Source organism: Paramisgurnus dabryanus, chromosome 11, assembly GCF_030506205.2.
Source record: "Paramisgurnus dabryanus chromosome 11, PD_genome_1.1, whole genome shotgun sequence".
Lineage (NCBI taxonomy): Eukaryota > Metazoa > Chordata > Actinopteri > Cypriniformes > Cobitidae > Paramisgurnus > Paramisgurnus dabryanus.
The window spans coordinates 3,581,845-3,604,083 of record NC_133347.1 but is presented as its reverse complement, the minus strand read 5'-3'; the positions used below and the strand labels follow the sequence as shown (position 1 = coordinate 3,604,083).

The window sequence follows — 22,239 nt, the reverse complement described above, 5'->3', positions numbered from 1 at the left end:
TTAAATATGAACAGGGGAATCTCCTCAACCACCACCAATGTGCAGCATCCACCTGGATGATGCGACGGCAGCCATATTGCGCCAGAACGCCCACCACACATCAGCTTATTAGTGGAGAGGAGACCAAGTGATATAGCCAATTAGTGTATGAGGGATGATTAGTAGGCCAATGGGCAAGTTTTGGCCAGGATGCCGGGGAACCGCCCTTTATTGAAGCACATCCTGGGATTTTTAATGACCACAGAGAGTCAGGACCTCGGTTTAACGTCTCATCCGAAAGACGGTGCTTTTTGACAGTATAGTGTCCCCGTCACTATACTGGGGTGTTAGGACCCACACAGACCACAGGGTGAGCACCCCCTGCTGGTCTCACTAACACCTCTACCAGCAACCTGGTTTTCCCAGGTGGTCTCCCATCCAAGTACTGACCAGGCTCAGCCCTGCTTAGCTTCAGTGGGCAGGCTGTCTTGGGCTACAGGGTGATATGGCTGCTGGCACATACTTCAATAAAAAAAAATCGCATTGGAAAAAAACTTTTTTACGAACCTGCAAAAATGTTTTAAAAAGGTTCAAATTAAATATATTTTCAACTTAAATATACTTTATAAAATTAACAGGTATTTAGCATTTATTTAAAATAAATTCTGGCAAAGAATATATTTTTTGCCATATGGGATGTAAAATTAGAAATATATTTGATTGGCCTTGAAAAACATTTTCAAATGTTGATATATGAAGGTTCAAATTAAATATTCAAATTCAAAAATATATTTAATTGATCATTACTTTCTACAAAATATATTAAAAATACATTTTGCCGTATGGGGCTAGAAGACATTTTGTGCTTTGTAAATAGCTGTGATGAATGGAAGATATTTTTGTATGGAGTGAGTATGAATAAAAATCAAGTGAAAAGCACACATTGCAAAAAATGATTTTCAAGAAACAATTTCTTGGTATTTTTGTCTTATTTTTACTGAAAACAAGACAAAAATACTATCTAAAAATTCTTAAATTAAAATTATTTTTCTTGATAAGCAAGACAACTCAAGAAAATAAGTCTAGTTTTTAGAACAAAAATATCAAATTCAAGCAAAAAATTCTTGAACATTTTTCTTAAACACTAAATTCAAAAAAAATTCAAGAAAAAATTGCTTACCCCATTGGCAGAATTTTTTGCTTGTTTTATGCACAAAATCACTTAAATGTAATATTTGTGGTCTAAAAACTAGACTTATTTTCCTGGGTCGTTTTGCTTATCAAGAAAAAGCATCTTAATTTAAGATTCTTTTTAGATATTTTTACAAAATATATAATATTTGACAAAAATACAAAGATTTTTTTTCTTGAAAATCATTTTTGCAGTGCGGATTATCTGACTATAATGCTATATGCTGTATTCATCATTGACGGAGACAAAACTTTGGCAACAATTTTAGTAAACTGATGACATTGGACTATTTAATCTTGTTCACCTATCCTTTTTGAAGCATGAGTTTCTGTTTATAATTTTCTTACACGTTTTCCATTGTGCATCTCATCATGTTTGACGTGTGCTATGCATACAGAAAACTATCATATGAAAAACTTGTAATAAAATTAAAATGACAAATTGCTTGATCAACACCAAGCAAACTGCACAACCTTATCTTCAAAGACTAAAATCAGAAAATATGAAACTTATGGTCCTTATGCACTTTTTGACTTGGAAAACTGACCCAAACATATTACATGCAGTGTGTTTTCCTTGGACAAAATAAATAGACATGAAGGTCAGTAAATGACAGAATTTACATTTCTGGGTAAACGAGTCCTTTAAGATTCATCAAATAAAAATTATTAAGTACATTTCGAATAAAGAATAATCAATTAAAAACCCAGTAACTGCAATTGTCAATATTTCTCTTGCCGTTCCTGTTATGACCACTAGAGGGCGACAACAGCGCGTTATAAATAAGAGGCATACAGGAGTTTGGAAACATAATCAGGTCAACATGTTTTTATAGTAAATAATGCATATAAATAATGCACCTTTGTAAAGCAAACTAGACTTTTCACCAGCTAAAATTTAACTATAACCAACGTGTGTTTAAACTGATTTAGTTTATACTCTTAAAAATCTCTCCACCGGGTGCTGTGAGGTAATAATATCCCATTTGAATCTGCACAGACTGAATGGCAGGACATCCATCAGTGGAAGCATATAGTGGGTTTCACAACACATCTGTAACCACACACACAAAAATCCAGAGTGGCACAAAAGCCCTTAACTATCAGTTTTTACTCATTTATGTTTTTTAAAGTCACTTTTTCCTGCACACAACTGTCCATCCATCATCCTCTTCATCATTATTCATAACCTGAGGAGGAGGCTGTTGCTTCACCGCTGTGCTGCTGACTGATGGTCCATTGCTAGCTCCATCACACTCCATAGCCTGAGAAAATAATCCGGCAAAATTACTTATTCAGATTCAGTCTCCTTAAGGATCTGAAAATTAAATATTTTTAAGTACACACACCTCTTCATCATTGTCCTCTTCCTCATCATCATCACCTGCTGGTGTTTTCACAGCTGTGGCTTTTGCCCGCCCAGTGTTTTTTTTCTGTGCCAGCTGGCTGATCTGCTCTCTAACCTTGGTCAGTTTGCCCTGATCACACAGCTGGTACATCAAACACACCTTCTGTGCCACCTGACATTAGACATCATTGGGCAGAATTAGGACGATTTTTAGACATACTTTACGGTTTTAAATGAAATAATTAATGACTAGTTAGTAACTTTAGCTTCCAGACCCAACACAAACCTGTGGTAAGCTGCCATCATCTACCATAGTATCAAATTCATTGTTCATCAGGTCTGAGATAAAATCCTCCACTTCACACTGCTGCAGGTCATCTGTAAGGAAAAAACACACAGAGGTTTGATGTTGGTACAAAAAGCAGAAGGTCTTACAAAATGTCTTTATTAGGAAACTCATTCAAATGCTCAAACCATTGTCATGAAAATACTGCTGAAGCACATCCACCATCCAGTCGGCCTTCTGCTGACTGTAAGCACCACCAAAACCATTATCAACTGCAATCTGGAAGAAAATTTAATAAATTATTCCTGAACACTTTTACTCTGTAAAAAAAAGATTATACAATTACTCGCAGAAGAAACACATATGTAGGGTTGCAAAGGGGTGGAAAGTTTCCATGGGAACTTAGTCTGGGGAATATTCCAAATTGGAAACTTAACAGGAATGTATGGCAATTATTTGAAATTTCTTGCAAATTTGTATAAGCTATGTCATGTACAAATATAAATAACCATTTTGTTTGGTCATAAGCAGACATGCATGCAAGGAATAACATTTTTGAAGAATCTTGAAACATACGCTCATCAAGCCTGGATTTATTTGATCAAAAAATTTTCAGATATCATACTAAGATGAAGGATTTTTGATCAAATAAATGCAGGCTTGATGAGCATAAGAGACTTCTTTCAAAAACAGTAAAAAAGTAATGTGTCCAAACTTTTGGTTGGTACAGTAATACTGTATGATAACAGAACAAAATAATAACTCTTGTTGTTTTAAACTAACTTATGCTGCATTATTACTAATATTAAATTCCCTGTTACAGGCAACTCCTGAATTTTCTTAAATTCCCGGTTTATTCCTATTAATTCCCATTGAAAGTTTCCAGCGTTGAAAATTCCCAGAATTTTGCAACCGTACACATGTCAAAAATCTAATTAAAATGAAAAACGCTGCAAAACAAAACAATTTTAGGGGTTTCCACCATTTCCCCTACACTGCAAAATGATTTTCAAAAAAAAATTCTTAGTATTTTTGTCTTGTTTTCAGTGAAAATTTCTAAAAATTCTTAAATTAAGATGCTTTTTCTTGATGCAAAACGACCCAAGAAAACAAGTCTAGTTTTTAGACAATAATATCACATTTAAGTGATTTTGTGCATAAACCAAGCCAAATAATCTGCCAATGGGTAAGCAAATTTTTCTTGAATTTCTCTTGAATTTAGTGTTTAAGAAAAAATTTCAAGATGTTTTTTCTCACCCCATTGGCAGATTTTTTTTTTTTTGCTTGTTTTATGCACAAAATCACTTACATTTGATATTCTTGGTCTAGAAATTAGACTGAAAAAAAGAAAAAAATTATAATTAATTAATTTAAATAATTAATTTTTTTGCAGTGTATTATACCATTACAAAATTAAGTAGGATTTAGTGGTGGATATATGGGTTCCCACCTGCCAGATTATATCCCACACATTACCAATACATCAAACCCATTACCAGTAGACACTTTAAGGGTTTCTTATAAAATACTATAATTATTAAATCCATTATAATTTCCTGTAATGTTTCTATTGTTTACTCAGAAGGGTTTTGTGTCAAGAAAGCATAGTTTCGAGTGCTGCATAATGTTTATCGTGTATGTATATTCTGTATTACTTTCTTGTGTTTGCAGGGCTAACTTGCTAACCCAGTAGCAGTGCGGTTTCTTACTCATAAACTCATCGATTAAATATCGCTATACGAACATGACAAGATTCTGAGAAAGTCATATTTTAAGGAACGTGAGACGACAATGTATTCACTTACTTGAAGTACCGACCAGGCTTCCAATATCGCCCGAACTGCTTCAGTGAATATCTCACGTGTTGATGAAGCGAGCGGAGCCATCATTAATATGAGCAGACACGATCAGTCGAGCGCGGACTTCAGCGACAGGCAAAAGCAATCAACAACAGAACAGGATTTAGCCTTCAATGCATGAGAAGAGCAAATTTATTAAATATTTGGACTGGTGTAAATTATATTTCAGAAATGCCTCTACTGATTTATGTAAATATTATTTATAATTACAAATAACGTCTGGGATTTTTTCCTCAACCGGGGGTACGCAGACTACTAACGTTAGTGGCCCATTTGTCAAAAGCAACTTACCAATGAGAGAGGATTTAAAATGTAACATAAAATTAAATTTCTTTCACATTTTGAAACAATTATATTTTTAAATATATTTCAAAATATACAAAAAATGGCGAAAATGTATATTTGCTTAAATATATTTGGAATATGTTTGGGCCATTTTTTTTATTTTGAAATATATATTTAAAATAAATCTAATTTAAAACATTAAAAATATATTTAGCCCTCCATATATTTCTATCCAAGGAACTATATTCATGTCGCATTGGAAGAAAAACTTATAAAAGGTTAAATTTAAATATATTTTCAACTTCAAAAATATACTTTATAAAATTCACTTGTATTTAGCATACATTTAAAATATTTTTGGTAAAGAACTTTTTTTTGCAGTATAGGAAGTAAAATAAAAAATTTATTTTAAAATATATGTTGATGTATTAAGGTTAAAACCCAAACTAAATATATATCCAAATTCAAAAATATATTCAATTGAGCATTACTTTCTACAAAATGTATTTAGCATATATTTAAAATATATTTTTGGCCAGAGAAATTTATTTTTCACAGTATGGTTTGGTTTATCAGCGGACTAAAGAGCTACAGAGCGCCACCTCCTGGACTAAATAGAGAAGACACTCAACACTATATATATTAACATCATTTCATTCATCTTGTGATAAACTTCTTCACTGTGTGGATGGCATTCATCAACTTTTTAGTTATTGGTTAATTTCCCATTAAAGTGTCTTAAACATGCATACATATAAACAAAAACGTGCAAAGTGAGACAAATTTATCTAGACATAAAGTGAATTATGGTCAGAAGCCAAACATAACATATTTTACAAAACAATTGCAAATGTTTTCTTTAAAGTGTATGTTTTTAAAAATAAATTATAAATCTTTAAATACCCCAAAAACAGCTGGAGGGAAAGTAAAATATGGGCTTTTGGGTGACCTATGCCTTTAATGTTCTAATAAGTTTTAATAAGTAAGCCTATTACCCATCATGAAAAATAATACAAGCAAGTACAAATTGTTATTCAGAAATGTACATACCTTTATTGAATATTCATATATCTTTAATACAATAAATGAACAGAATTATTGTAACATTTTCAAAGATGTCTCTTAAATAGTGGGGTTATGTGATTTTTATCATAACAGTAATTCATAGTAATCCTCAGCAGTAAAACTGGCTCAGTAAGAAACACAAAGCAGGGTGTCAGCATTGTAACATTCCTTGGAAAAATTAAACACCAACCCATGCAAGGCTTTGAATAACTTTGGCATTGACTAATAGCAAAAGCTAAGAAGCAGTCACCAAATCACACTGCTGTATAATACATGAGGCCATGTTTAATGTTTACAAATCATGAAATGAGATGGAACTGCATTGATTTATATCAAGAATCAAATCATCAAATATAAACTCTCCATTATTAGTATATAGGTGCTTCAATAAAATCACGAAATATTGTCAATTTTACAATGCAGGGACATTTGGATATTAAATAAAAATATGAAATAAAGTTTCTTGTGTATCATTTTCCAGTTTTACCCTGGTGTTGTGGTCACTGTAAGCTGTGTATGTAATTATAAATAAATGACATCCTTCTGAAATAAGATGGTAAAGAATATAACCCTTTCAAATGATTTAACGTGTTGATTTTGATACTGCAGGTCATACTGTAAATCATATTAGTGTCGTTTTTTTGTGTCTTCTCTTATTCTCAGTGTGTTATTTATATTAATAATAAAATAAAAATTATTTTACGTTCATATTAAATGTGGAAGGCACATTTCAAAGCTACTACAAAACACTTCATCATACCTCACTGATTTGCATTTAAATCCGGCAGAGGTTACCTACTAACAAGTGCCTGAAGATGACTGACGCATTAATATATATGATGTCATGTTTAGTGGTAAAATGAATGAATCACACATGAGATTTTTGAGTTTGCATGTGAGGATTGCCACATAAACACACGAATCTGCAGTTACATGTTTCTAAGAAAGGGTTTAGGTCCAAGACTTTTTTGAGCTGCCTTAATTGAAAACACAACATAAGACGTAAATCAGTGCCATTGTTTGGTCTCAAGATGCACACCAGTAATGTTTTGTTATTTTTAAGATATGTTTGTAAAAATACTTAAATGTCTTAAGATACCTAAGCCTAGTCCTGGATTAATCTAAACCCTGTCTTGGAAACCACCCCATGGTGTATAAAGTATCTCTTCATTGTACTTTGGATAAACTTTGTATGATTTGTACTGTATGTGATGGAAGTGTTAATGTTGTGTGTTGCCATGTAAAGCGAATTTGAGCAAAGGAAATGTGCAATATAAATATATACTTCAATAACTATTACCAGCCTGACTAAGCACAGTGATCTTTAGTGAAGTTTATCAGCAAATTTTCATGTTATGTTCTTAATCTGATTATGAGTGGATTTTAAATATGGACAAACCCAACCCTACAGAAATATTGATGTAATGCACATGTAAAAAAAAAATCATGAATATTACATTTAAATATCTCTATTTCTTAAAACAATCAAATAAAATGCTTTACAGTTTGTGCCAATGTTTTGAGTCTCAAGTTTGATAAAGATGGCTCATGTTTGTTGGAAATAAACTCAGTAATCATACAAGCATCTGGAAATAACAGTCAGCAATACTTCTGCATTGTAATAACCAGTTAAGGTTTTCAACATACATCTGAACATCACATATTTTATGATGAAGAAAATGACTACTGCATTTACAACAACACAAAGGATAAAAAAAAGGGATTTTTCAGCATTGCATCAAACATTTTACAATAGTTATTCAGGGTTAACATCCCTTGATTTATACAGAAAGTATGGCCATTCTTATATGCATTATGAACTTATTGTCAACCGAAAAAATATACCATGATTATCTGAGAGTATTTCCTGTGCATTTTCAGTGAGTATTGCTTAATGTGTTGGTCTATACTGCTTTAAACAGTATTGATTTATATAAAAGCCGACTGCATCTCATCTCATAGACCAGCTGGAAAAACATAATACAAATAGGAAAAGAAAATAATACTGATCAATCATCAAGTTTTGTCTTGTATGCCCAACATTAAAACCGTTTACAGAGGATAAGTCTGTACTGGCTCAGATGTCTCCAAGTATAAAAGCATTAAAAGTCACACTTATTAGATTTCACATTAAAACCGTTTCTGCCATAAATTGTGTATGTTTGCATTGTTTGGAGAAATCATAGCTGTTTGAAACTGGGTGAATTTTTTTATAAAAAAGAGAGAGAGAGAGATATATAGATGTTATTGCGTAAATTAGCAATTATTGCGCAGTAATGAAAAGTTGGCTACCACACAAGCACACATATAGCCACCAAAGCCCTTTCACTAGCCACATTTCAGATGAAAGTATTAAATGAACATGAGCCATTTTCATCCTAACAAACATCCAAACCAAATATCTACAACACATAAATCTCCTACGGTAGTAACGTCACTCGGTTACTACTGTACAACACAATTAACAACGTCATCAATGATGAGTATAACAAAAATGATCATCTTTAAAATGATATATTGTTAGGAGGATTTTCTCATTGCACGCTTCACTTCTCATATTTACAATGTACCACAATACTGCCATGCAAGACTGTTATATTTCCCCCAATGTGAGCATCTTTCTCTCAAATACACACTCACAATCACATAGCAAACAGATATTCACAGGTGATCTCCAACAGCGAGGAAGGAAGGTCACAGTCTATCACCAGATAACATTTTGGGATTGCTTGAAATAAAAAAATGACATATTCACGTAAAATATTATCCATCCCCTGATTGAAACCGAGCCTTAATCGCGTCAGTGTTGCCAGATCTTGTTACAAAAAAAAACGAAAAAAAAAATTAAATGCTATTTTTTGCAATTCAAACAAAAAACTAACCCTAACTTCTGACTCTAACAACTTCTTAAAGTGATTAGCTGGAAAAACACTGACAAAGACGCTTATAATAACTGGACCTGGCAACACTGCTCAGCATTCAAGCGTAGAGGTAAATCTCACAAGAAATATCTGGGTCATATTTCATCTTAAACTCAAATAAAAAATATTTTGCATGAAAGAAAATGATTGTTTTTTGGGGAACGTTAATATTTTTTGCATTTGCACATTTTATCTGCAATTTCCCCTTACTGTAACATAATGTAAGGTTGTTTAATATCACTCATTTTCCTAAATGACGATTCTGAACGTTTTATTACAATAATTGCTATATGAAAGAATACTGAAATGTGTATTATACTGCCTTAAAATAAATTATACTAAAACAACAACTGTATTTAAATGTATAACATACAAAAATGTAACTAAACTCACATTATACACTGCAAAAAATGATTTTTTTTTGTCTTGTTTTCAGTAAAAATATCAAAAAGTTCTTAAATTAAGATGCTTTTTCTTGATGAGCAAAATGACCCAAGAAAATAAGTCTAGTTTTTAGACCAAAATATGAAATTTAAGTGATTTTGTGCATAAAACAAGCAAACAAATCTGCCAATGGGGTAAGGTAATGTTTCTTGAGTTTAGTGTTTAAGAAAAATGTTCAAGATTTTTTTGCTTACCCAATGGCAGATTTTTTAAAAATCACTTAAATTTGATATTTTTGGTCTAAAAACTAGACTTTGTTCTTGTTTTTTTGCTCATCAAGAAAAAGCATCTTAATTTAAGAATTTTTTGATATTTTTACTAAAAACAAGAAAAAAAACTAAGAATATTTTTCTTGAAAATCATTTTTTGCAGTGTAGAAATAAGATTACCTTTAATCAATAAAGAAAGAAAAACACATGCTAATTGCAAAACATCCTACAGAGCCCCTAAGGGAACAAAAGATACAATTTTTTTAATTGCGTTTAGTTTCGCACACGCGCAAGTTTCACGTTTTTTTTTTTAAAGTTTAGTTTCACGTGTGCACGTGAAACTATCACGTGCGTACAAGAAAGCGAAAGTTTCACGTGCGCACGCGAAACTAAACTTTAAAAAAAATTCTGCACATGAAGGATTCGCGTGAGCACATGAAACTAAACTTTTGATATTTTTAACTCCAATGTCACCTTAGGGGCTCTGTAATATCTAAATGGAGGTAAAAGTGTTTCATTGTCTTTTTGCAAACATCTTTCTTCTTCATTTTGATTTGAGATGTAATTTGACCCAGACATATTCTTGACAGGTGTCATGAGATTCACCCAAAATCACTTTGCTGGACTGTAGACTGATATTGTGCCTTGGTTTGTACATCCCGAGAAACCTAATGTGTTAAATTCGTAGTGTTACACGACACCGACGCGCACTAAATCCTGTATGAACAACCGGCCAGAGATGCAGTACCACGCTCAGCTGTTCGGCAAAGTGACAGAAACCCGAGCTCTATACAAGTCCACCCGTTCTCCACACAATCCTCGGCCTCATCTCACCGACTGAACCCAGATCAGTTTTCACCCCGAGTGACAGCCTAAGTGCTGTGGTAATGGAAGAATTATCAAAATGGCATGGAGCAGGTGTCTGCAGGAACCATCGGAGAAATCCTTGCCAACGTTCGCCCTCGACACAGTGTGGCTGATTCTTCATTGGGTTTATATTGAACACGATGATGGATATGGAAGCTCAAACCATGTTAAACCAGATGGGAGAGGAAACATGGGGTCTTTGGTGACCATCAAGATTATCAAAATGTATTGCATGGCCAAAAAAAAAAACACAAGTAAACAACAATTATAAGTGAAATGACTCCGCAAACAAAAGTCAAACACAACATTGAAGCAAGACTGACATACAGTATCATTTCAATCTTTTGATGAACATAAATGATGACTGATGATGATGATGATCACACAATAACTGTGTTGGCATAGTACTAAACCTTAGGTTTTTGGATAGGAGGGCTGATTACATGGAAGACTACAGTGATAATCTATCACTTATATTAACTTGGCTTATTGTGGTCTGATATTCATGCAGAATCCTTCATAAACTGACCTTCCTTTTACACACATTACAATTGAAAAGTATTACAAAAACGCATTGATTCGTTTCAGTCAATGGAAGAAGAAGCTATGCACTGGAAACCTTCACAAGTCATCCGATATTCAACAGGACTCGGCGTCTGATTGGTTACATACAGTGGTTGAGAGGGTACAGCAAACATGTTTGTAATGTACACAGGGGTGCAAAAAAAGTTCACAATCGACAAAAAAAACATGACTTTGTAGTCAGCCTCTCTTTGTAAACAGCTACAGTGACCCCTTCCATACATATAATGCCACAGGACTAGCAATGACTCAGTCAGTGAAATGAAAAAAAAAAACATCCCTTCATCTTCAACATCACGTCTTCAGTCTTCTTGCTCTTATCTGTCCCGTGTCCTCAGAAGAGCAGGCTCTGTCGCTGAGATATGCTGTTGACTGAAGACAAAGACAAAGAGAAATCGATTTAAATGATCAGATCAAATGTTGCATTGTTAAAGAAACAAAGGGGCTGTCAATCGTTTAAAAAACATTAATTACATAGCGATGCCGATTAAACTGCGTATCAAAAGCTTACGAATGAACAGGAAGTCATGGAGCAGAACTTTGGAAAGCAAATATTTTGAGACCCCTGCGCTCTGCATTTCATTTATATATGTAACTCTTTCCCCACCAATGACGAGTTTTTACGGTAATCCATATTTCCGCTATTATCCACCAGGTGGCGATCTAACACAACTTATAAAACACTGAAGCATCCACTGATCCAAAAACAGTAAAAAGTGTATCGTTCTGAATCTGTCATTCACAAAAATGCAATAATCTCAAAATTTGGTATTTTGAAGATCAAAACCTTTCCATATTTTAGCGGTAATAAAAAAATAACAAATGAAGATAGGATGAAATATTTAAAAAAAAAAAATAGAAGAATATTTTCTGGAAGGCATTAAACTTTTGATAATTATAAAAAAAATGGTGGTGCTGGAACTTTTAAAAAATATAAAATGCTGGCAGGGAAAGAGTTAAGCTCAAATTACACTTATTAAGGAATATGCATATGAGACAGGGGTCACTGTGTTTCATTCAATATGTTAAATTGACAGCCCTACAAATGCAAAAAAAATATATATACACAATAACAGTTAGGGATCATCAGGGGGTATATAGGGCCACCAGAAAGGGGTAGAGAGAGAAAACCAGCGCTCACTTCATTTAGAGAACTGGGCATGAGCTGTGGGTGAGGTCAACAAACTCAAACACCCGTTTATATGCACCCACCCGACTCGAGCCGTCATCCATGCTCAGTTTCGACTCTAGAGAAGCCCGGGCTGCTTTCTGATTTGATGGGGTAGACAAGATTACACATAGGTAGTAATGTTCCTCAGTTTCTGCAGTCAACAGAGCTACAGCCCACATTAAAGGAATATTCACCCCAAAATTTAAATTAGCCTGTATTTTAGCCATCCTAGGTGTATGCGCATTCCTTCTTTCAGCCAAATGGAGTAAAAGATATCAAATTAAAATATAACTCTTTGTTTAGCTTTACAATGGAATCGGAGAGTGCCCCAAAGTGCATCCATCCATTAAAAACGTATGCATACAGTCATTAAAGGGACACTACACTTTTTTTGAAAATAGGCTCATTATCCAGCTCCCCCAGAGTTAAACATTTGATTTTTTTTTTCATTTGATACCGTTTTGGAATCCATTCAGCTGATCTCTGGGTCTGGCGGTACCATTTTTAGCATCTGATTAAACCATTAGCATCACGCTTAAAAATGACCAAAGAGTTTTGATATTTTTCAAACTACAGAAGAGTCAAGTTTTAAATAGGGAAAATATTGAAACTCTTTGGTTATTTTTAACGCGATGCTAATGGTCTAATCAGATTCAATGGATTATGCTAAGCTTTGCTAAAAGTATTACCGCCAGACCCGGAGATCGGCTGAACGGATTCCAAAACGGTAAAAATCAAATGTTTAACTTTAGGGGAGCTGGAAAATGAGCATATTTTTTAAAAAGTGGAGTGTCCCTTTAAATGTCTTCCGAGATTACACTGCAAAAAATTATTTTCAAGAAAAAAAAAAATCTTAGTTTTTTGTCTCGTTTTCAGTAAAAATATCTAAAAATTCTTAAATGAAGATGCCTTTTCTTGATGAGCAAAACGACCCAAGAAAATAAGTCTAGTTTTTAGACCAAAAATATCAAATTTAAGTAAAAAAATCTGCCAATGGGGTAAGCAAAAAAACATTGAACATTTTTCTTAAACACTAAATTCAAGAGAAATTCAAGAAAAAATAGCTTACCCCATTGGCAAATAAAATCACTTTTTTAGGACTAAAAACTAAACTTATTTTCTTGGGTCGTTTTGCACATCAAGAAAAGGCATCTTAAATTTAAGAATTTTTAGATATTTTTACTGAAAACAAGACAAAAATACTAAGAATTGTATTTTTTAGGTTTTTGTAATGTTGGGTCAGACGAGATGTCTCAGCTCTCTCGTAAACACGTGTACGGCCATAGTTTGTAAAGTTTGAAACCCATCGCTTCACCTTGTAAGATGGGGCACTGTCCAATGCTATTATAAAGCTGAAAAGAGCCAGGATATTATTAAAAATAACTTCAATTGTGTTCGGCTGAAAAAAGTCATATACACCTAAGACGGCTTAAGGGCGAGTAAAATTTGGGCTTATTTTCATTTTAGGGTGAACCATCCCTTTTACATTAGCGCTCCCCTGTAAGCACAGTTGTCAGTGCTACTGTTTTATCAGCCTATTTTCTCCTCAGGAGTTTTTTAATTACTACGCCCATTACTTTCAAATCTGTATGCATCACTGTCCCAAACTCTTTAATACAAAGTGATGCGCATGGCTGTGGTAGGGAGGTAGCAGATAAAAACAAGCTTAACATGCTCCACGTAATATCCCTGAATGATTTTTACATTCACCCCAAACAAATTCCAGACCAAATTAGGATCGTTTTGAACTTAACAAGACTTCCTTCAGGAATCATTGCAGATAAATGATCTTCACTACTGTTTGTTATTCTTCCTGGCTCTGGTTAACATCTCCTACATTGGCTGTATTGCATTTTCTTCATGGTGGGCTTAGAAATGACCAAAGGTGTGGGAAGATAATGGTCATAATATACTTAAACTGGAGCGATGCACAATCATAATCATAGGAGAGGCTAGCCAAAATAAGAAAATGCCCATCACGTCATTCACTTCAACCCACTACCGCTGTGATCCCGACCACTCTAAAAAAAACTTTAAGCTTTTCTCAGTGATGACACAGAGAGATATGTTACTACTGAGAAAAAGCTTTCAAATGTACAACAACAGGACGGAAAAATGAATGTCATGTGTGGAGTTGGCGCATCAACTTTAGCCAAGATTTCATCACTAGCATATAAAAACCCATTTCGTCCCTGTGTGCCAAGACTTGCATCTCCATGGTAACAAACACTTGAGTCTGATCGCCTCTGATTAATTCTGCAACATCATCCGTTAAATTGTTTCTGGATTCATCTTATGGTAAAATCCAAACTTGACATGCACATGCGGACTGTAACAGGGAATATTACAGGACTCATCAAATCATATGGAAAAAAGGAAAGAAGTGACAGATTGGTTTTGGGAGAACGGTTGATTTCAGTATTGAAACATTGATGAGAATTCGATTAATATCGGCATTTTGCTCTAAATGTGAATGTTTGAGTATTTATGTGCCGATTCTTCTGCTGGTGTTACAGCGGGGAAAATAAGTATTTGACACATCAGCATTTTTATCAGTAAGGGGATTACTAAGTGGGATACTGTACTGACACAAAATTTCCACAAGATGTAGCCATCAGGCCAAATATTGAATTCATACAAAGAAATCAGAACATTTAAGTATACAAGTTGGGTCATAATAAATAAAGTCCCTGCTGTATATAATCCTATACATTTTCAATCAATCTCAGATAAGTAAGATTGGGTATATATACACTGCAAAAAATGATTTTCAAGAAAAAAATTCTTAGTATTTTTGTCTAGTTTTCAGTAAAAATATCTAAAAAAATTCTTATATTAAGATGCTTTTTCTTGATGAGCAAAACAACCCAAGTAAATAAGTCTAGTTTTTAGACCAAGAATATCAAGTTTAAGTGATTTTGTCAATAAAACAAGCAAAAAAATCTGCCAATGGGGTAAGCAAAAACATCTTGAACATTTTCTTAAACACTAAAACAAAATTCAAGAAAAATTTGCTTACCCCATTGGCAGATTTTTTGCATGTTTTATGCACAAAATCACTTAAATTTGATATTTTTGGTCTAAAAACTATCACATCAAGAAAAAATGTTTAAGTTAAGAATTTTTTGATATTTTTACTGAAAACAATACAAAAATACTAAGAATTTTTTTCTTGCAAATCATTTTTTTGCAGTGTATGCTATAAGCAAATTTTGTCAAAGTTTATGGGCAAACCAGCAAGACAAAAACAGACTAAAATAAACAAAAAGCTTTATATAATGTGCTTTCAAGTTTATGGCATCTTAAAGTTCACCCAAAAACTCTCCTTCAGAGAGAGAAAGTCTCTTGTGTGTGATGAAGATGTGGTTATGTGATTCCCGTTGGGCAAAACCAGACACAGATAAACAGGAAAGTCGGGGGAAGAAATGCATTTGTTTTGGTTTGTGACCTTCTGCTTTAAGCGGAGGGTTACAAATACTGTTTGTACCTAAGGTGTGGCGAAACCTTAGACATCTTTGAAAAAGCTCTGGAACACAGTGAGGTGATGGTTTAAAGTCACAAAGCATCATCACAGAAGCACACACAAATAGGCAGGAAGAGAAAAGACAGAAAGATCGTAAGATAAAAACAAAGTTAGCACTAAATGACCTAAACATGACAGAGACTAAATGAACAATTCACTACTTCTCATATCCTTCCAAACCTGGATGACTTTATTCAATAAAAAAACCAAAAGGTGAATCTTTAAAGAATATTCGAGTGAGAGCAAGGTTACATCGTGTTACCTTTTAAGATACATTGTTACAGTTCCCTTTCGAGGGAACTCACGCTGTATCACTGCGGTGACACTTTGTGGACGCCTCCAGGGGTAAGTGCGTCTGAATGTGTATATCAAATTCAACCAATGATGAGGCTTAACTAAAGACAGGGTGACGCGGGAGCCAGGAAGTATATCGCTATCTGAAATATTGCCAAAGATGGCGTTACAGGGACGCAGGAAGTATGGCAAGGGAGACGCAGCGTCTCGTTCCCTTCTCAGGGAACAACAGTTACATACGTAACCCGAGACGTTTTCATGTGTCAAACACAACTATATGCAAAAAAGCATTTTGGTATGAATCAACATTCACATACAGAAGATATAAGCATTTAAAGCAAACAGTTTAACACGTGTGCTTAAAAAGTCTAGAATTTTATGATATTATCCTGCACTAAACAGGGAATAATATGGATTTTTTTCATAAAATAGATTCAAGCACTTTCAATGACCTGTATCTATGTATTTATATTTTCAAAAACTTCACAGGGCCTTGAATTCCTCCCCCAGATTCACAAACTTTCAAGGATTTCAAGAACCCGTGGGAACCCTGAAAATAAGTCTTACATTTTTAATTTAAGTGAATTTGTGTTTAAAACAATCAATAAATTCAGCCAATGGGGTACCCAAACCCAGCCTTTTTTACCCCATTTTGCCAACTTTTTAAAAATAAAATTCACTTAAATTTGATATTTTCTTAGTTCATTTTGCTCATGAAAAAAATGCTTCTTGTTTAAATAATTTTTAGATATTTATAATAAAAACAAGACAAAAATACTAAGTAAGAAAGTCATTGTTTGCAATGCATTTTTTGATGGTCTCGGTCTTATCTTGGCCTCGGAATTTTTCTGAATTTTATTTCAAGAGCTGTTGCATTGTCTGCTTTATGTGTCATCATCATTAATGTGATTAGATGTAAAACAATCATTGACTTATTTTTTATTTGATTTATGGTAAGAGATGAAAAGGGGATTCTCCAAAAAGAAACCCTTCAACAAAATAAAATGTTTTGATGGTCTTGGTCTCAATGTCTACTGTCTTTGGTCACGGTCTGGTCTTGGTCTCCACCCCTTAATGTCTTGGTTTTGGTTTAGGTGGCCTCGATAACAACACCCGGTCCTCATTTACTTTCATTTTAAGTTAAAAAGTGACTAGAATAGTTTTCAAAAATTCACCTTTTGTTGTGTTCAACAAAACAAATCATCATCATCATCATCATCATTGTAACTGTGGCTTATTAACGCTACACATGAAACATAACATCAGAGGTGCGTACAGATCACAGAGAGGAAAAAAGATAAATAAAAGAGATAGTAAAAAAAGAGAAAACCAGACGAGTAAATCAACATCTCCGACTTGAGCAGCAGGATGAGGTGAGAAATTCAGTGACAAATTATCAGGGCGTTGAGAAAATGAGCACCGGCATGATGAGCAAAGGTTTATCTCTCATATGATGAATATGAATACTAATTAAGAGGATTAGGAGTGTTTGTCAGTCTCTTCCTGTCTAAGTGGATGGTACTACAGAATAAAAGTCATTATCTATAATGATGAGCTGCACTGATGAAGCTCAAATCTATCATCATCATCATTACCCGGTTGAATGCGCCGTGTTGTTTTTACCTGATTCTGACAGAGAGTTCGTCCTCATGCCCGGCTCCCTTTCCAGCTGAATATCTTGAAGTGCAAATATTGATGTAGCTGGCAGGGAAACATTTCACAGTTGCATTAACACATCGATGAAACAAATGTGAGCTGAACATTAATGTCAGGGTCATTTAAACATACGATACAGTGAAAATACAGAACGCCTCACACAGACTCTGTGAAATTAAATTTCTTTCAAGTTAGGAAGAGTGTGTAAGATGCTGTCTGACACTTTAATAATTCTCTTCTCCATCAGTGCACATGCATCTGTTATGTGACAGCATTATAATGATAATCATGTATGTTTGTGTGAACTCACTGTCTGGCAGTGTGAGAACTCTCTCGCCCAGGCAGTGGAAGTACGGGTGTCTCATGGCTTCATCCGCCGACATCCGTTTCTTCCCCTCGAACTAAATGAAACGGAAGTGTTAGTCAATAAAAACTTACACATTACTAAAAATAGATAATATGGGTGCTTCATTAGTAAGCTCATTTGCGAATTATAGGGGGGGTCTAAACGGTATTCCATGCATTCTGACTTAAAGGTGGGGTGTATGATCTCTGAAAGCCAATGTTGACATTTGAAATCACCTAAACAAACACACCCCTACCCCAAAAGAATCTGGACCTTCTTTTGATAGACATACTCGGTCGACTCCCTTCTCCAAAGTGTTTTTCAAAAACCATGCACCCCTCCTTTAACACAGTTAAAGATTTGGATTTCTCACGCTAAACATGTGCTAAGGTTAAAAAAAAACATTTGGATGTATAACAACGTATTTCTGTGCTAAATGAACTTCGTCAGGGTTTGTTCAAGTTTCTGAAAGTTTTTTTTTTTGACTACTGAATCTGTTGCATAAGCAGTGCAGGAAGTACAGTGGAAGTCCTTATATGGGCATTTCGGCCAGAATAGCACATGCACACACCAACTAAGAGCCGACACGAAATCAACGTTACCAAAGTGTGTTTTTGTTTATGAGGGAAATTTTAACTTGTTCAGCTTCCCAAAGTATTATGGGACAATGGATATAGTTTGTTTATCCGGGGTAGCAGCGGAGTTGTGCGTTTGGGGGGCGGCCCCAACCGGGTCATGAGTCGGAGGCGGTAAGTAAAACTGCATTAAATGTCTGTGTTTTGATGGAAATTTGCATGTAAGTGCATAAAAAAGTAAACAACATGAGCATGTAGTGACTCATCATAAGTTATCCAGAGATAGTGGGATAATGTTTTGTGTGTTGTTTGCTTGTGACTCACTCTGCCCGCAGTACGCCTCCAAGAGCTGTTTTTTTTAAATAGCTGTCTTTTATAAATCTGATAAAACGAAAGACTCTTCTGATATGTAAAGAATGCAGTACTACGCTATAGGTGCTCAGGATTAACATGAGATGAGCAGAAAAGTTATCATGAAACAATGTTTGCAAACCAAAGTTCTGTAATGGGATGCAGTTCACAAACCCTAAAAGACGACTACTGGCAAGATCATAAAGAACAAACGTGAGTAAAATGTACCCTAAATGTATTGCATAAGTTGCTTTGAATAAAAGTTGCGGTCTAATGCATAAATATAGACATCAATCTGATATTATTGGTGTATCATTTCATTTATGAAATAAACCCCCATTAAATTACTGTCATAATTTTAGCTGGCTAGCTGCTGGTTAAATCCCGGATTATAGTCTTTTTTACGTGTATGCGAATGTCTTGCAAAGTGTAGTGTATTTGACATATGACCCATGCAGATTGCGACAAAATGCATTGTTTTTCTTGGAGACATACTACACTGCAAAAAAATTTTCAGTAAAATATCTACAATTTCTTAAAGATGCTTTTTCTTGATGAGAAAAATGACCCAAGAAAATATGTCTAGTTTTTAGACCAAAAATATCAAATTTATAAGTGCATTGTTCTCTTTAGACATCTCTCAAGGAGTTAAACATATAAATATATATGGTCATTATACCATTGCTAAAACAACAAATCTAATGCTGGCCAAAGACTTTTGTACAATACTTTAATGCTACATTTGACAGATAAACACTTATATACATTTCTATAAATAATATGCAAATCACCTGCAGCAGTTTAGAAAGAAGTTCAACTCCATCGTTATCCAATCTGTTAAAAGAGAAAACATACGTACGGTAAATCACCTCCATTAACTTATCGTTGTTTTACGACAGGAACTGCAAACATTTCTGTCACTGTGTTCGCAGAACAGCTGACGTTACCGTGGAGTGTGGTTATGGAGACAGTCGGCGCGGTATCGGGGGTAGTTATAGGAGATGAATTCCTCATTGGAGGTTATTCCAGGCCAGGTCTCCTCTGTGGGTGTACCTATGGAAAGACACAGGAGGGTTTATAAATATCACATTGACACTCACGCGAAGGCACAGACTGTCAGTAGTAGAGCCGGTGTGGAGGGTAAGAAGATAAAGTGGGAGACGGAGGTACCGAGCAGTTTGAAGATAAAGTGCAACTCCTCCTCAACTGTGGATCCTGGGAACAAAGGCCGACCTGTAGACATCTCGTAGAAGATGCAGCCAACACCCCTGTAGAGACAACAGCCAAACATTTTAGTACAATGAACTCAATGTCATGTTCAAGAAACCAATTTGAAATGATTCGAGCTTTGTGACATGGTGCATTATCCTGCTGGAAGTAGCCATCAGAGGATGAGTACATGGTGGTCATAAAGGGATGGACATGGTCAGAAACAATGCTCAGGTAGGCTGTGGCATTTAAATGATGCCCAATTGGCACTAAGGCCCTAAAGTGTGTCAAGAAAACATCCCCCAAACCATTACACCATTGCTTTAAAGGGATACTTCACCGATTTAGCATTCAGCTTCGTATCTGTAGAAACCCGGCAGTATTACTGAATGACCATGTTTCCCTCCATCATTTCCCCCTGAGAGGAGAGATATCTGCATTTTGGTTCTGCAAAAAAGTCCTCCGATGATGCAAAAATCGTCATATTACATCATCGGAGGACTTTTTTGCAGAACCAAAATGCAGATATCTCTCCTCTCAGGGGGAAATGAGGGAGGTAAACATGGTCATTCAGTAATACTGCCGGGTTTCTACAAATACAAAGCTGAATGCTAAATCGGTGAAGTATCCCTTTTAATGAGAAATTGAACAGGTGTTCCTAATAATCCTTTAGGTGAGTGTATATGAAATTAATGTCAACAGCACAAGCAGCTTTTTAATATCTAAAGGTAAGGGTTTCAAAATCAAATCCTTAATACAAAGCATGTATAAAAAATGTATAGTGATGCTTCCCTTAAAATGCGTAAAAAATATTATCTTTAATAGCTGAAATTATTTGAATTTCACACCAGAGGGAGACATACAGACGTCACATTTAATCCCTACTGTGGCCATGATACGCTGGGCTATACCAAACATGTATTTAATTTTAACAAGATGCCAAAGACTGCATTAAAAAATATTTTAAATTGTTCTCTGATATCTACATAGAAGGTTTGTGGCTTTATTAAGTGCAAAATGATCCAGAGTCAGTTTTACATGTCCACTTATAACCCTTTAGAATGAAATGGTCTATTATTACCTTATCGAAAAGGTCATGAATAATAATGTTGAGCTCTGCTCTGATTGGCTATTTCTCCTTCAGTAGCTCTGTGTGTGTGTAAACAGATCTTATGTTTGAGTCTGTATCAGATTTTGAGGAATAATCAATTGTGTGGAGATTGTTAATGGACGTTTCTGAGTGGTAAGTTTGTGTTTTTTCAGTATGGACCTGCAAAACGTAACTGTAACGTTAATAGTTGAACTTTAGCCTAAATGCTAGCATATAGCATGAACTAGCATATAGCACTAACTCAGCAGTCACAACTTTGTTTTTAGCATTGCAACATCATTGTACTTAATGTTGGGGCGTTCATCTGGACTGTAACGTCACAGTTGGTGTTATGTTGAGATCTGAGGTCTGTTTTCCAGCGGTCTTTTGCGTGCACAAGGTTTACACAAGAAAAAGGAAACAATTGTGATTAAAGCTCATGATATGGGGGCGATGGAAACAGTCAATATGCCCACTCTAGTCCCTCCTTCGACAACCATTAAAGAATAACATCTTCTAAGGTAGGGATTTTGCGCATGCACAGTATCTAACAGATCTTGCTTTAGCAAAATCTGGAGGCAAACATTGTGGCACAGTGATGCAACCTCCTTAAAAAGACCAAGCAAAATTGAAACACGTTGTTACATATACATTAATATTAATGTACAAGATGTCAATTGCTCACCACATGTCAATCTGAGTGGAATAATCTGTGCTGCCCAATAAGATATCAGGGGGTCGGTACCAGAGGGTCACCACTTCATTGGAGTAAGTCTTCGTGGGAATCGACTTTGCTCGTGCCAGACCTAAAGATAAAACAAAACTCCAAATTAAAGCAATTTGAAAAGACAATATGGTGCACTGGTTGCCAAAATGAATCGTAATGAAGCCAGTGAGTAATGTCACAAGCGGGCAGTTTTAATGATCAATCCTCTTTAATTACCAAACTGAGAGCCACAGGTGAGAATTGGGGAGATTGCAGTAACAA

The 22,239-nt window shown here is 34.9% G+C and overlaps 2 protein-coding genes across 3 annotated transcripts in view; both read right to left on the bottom strand.

The window, feature by feature from the left end:
- Nucleotides 1-752: 752 nt before the first annotated feature.
- On the bottom strand, nt 753-4,747 carry tsr2 (TSR2 ribosome maturation factor). The gene is made up of 5 exons (XM_065248147.2): nt 4,610-4,747; nt 2,993-3,083; nt 2,805-2,896; nt 2,520-2,690; nt 753-2,435 (listed from the first exon to the last, which is right to left on the bottom strand). Exons 1-5 carry the CDS (start codon nt 4,691-4,693, stop codon nt 2,304-2,306), a joined length of 570 nt encoding a protein of 189 aa, XP_065104219.1. The 5' UTR covers nt 4,694-4,747; the 3' UTR covers nt 753-2,303.
- A 2,719-nt stretch (nt 4,748-7,466) lies between these two features.
- The window catches only part of cdk16 (cyclin dependent kinase 16), a 42,090-nt gene continuing 27,317 nt past the window's right edge, over nt 7,467-22,239 (bottom strand). For both annotated transcript variants that reach the window (XM_065270221.2, XM_065270222.2), the window contains 7 exons: nt 21,937-22,057; nt 20,123-20,220; nt 19,900-20,005; nt 19,744-19,786; nt 17,991-18,081; nt 17,648-17,725; nt 7,467-11,408 (listed from right to left, as the gene is read on the bottom strand). In XM_065270221.2, coding sequence (XP_065126293.1) covers nt 11,371-11,408; nt 17,648-17,725; nt 17,991-18,081; nt 19,744-19,786; nt 19,900-20,005; nt 20,123-20,220; nt 21,937-22,057 — 575 coding nt within the window. In that variant the 3' untranslated portion in view covers nt 7,467-11,370. The remainder of the gene's footprint in view (nt 11,409-17,647; nt 17,726-17,990; nt 18,082-19,743; nt 19,787-19,899; nt 20,006-20,122; nt 20,221-21,936; nt 22,058-22,239) is intronic.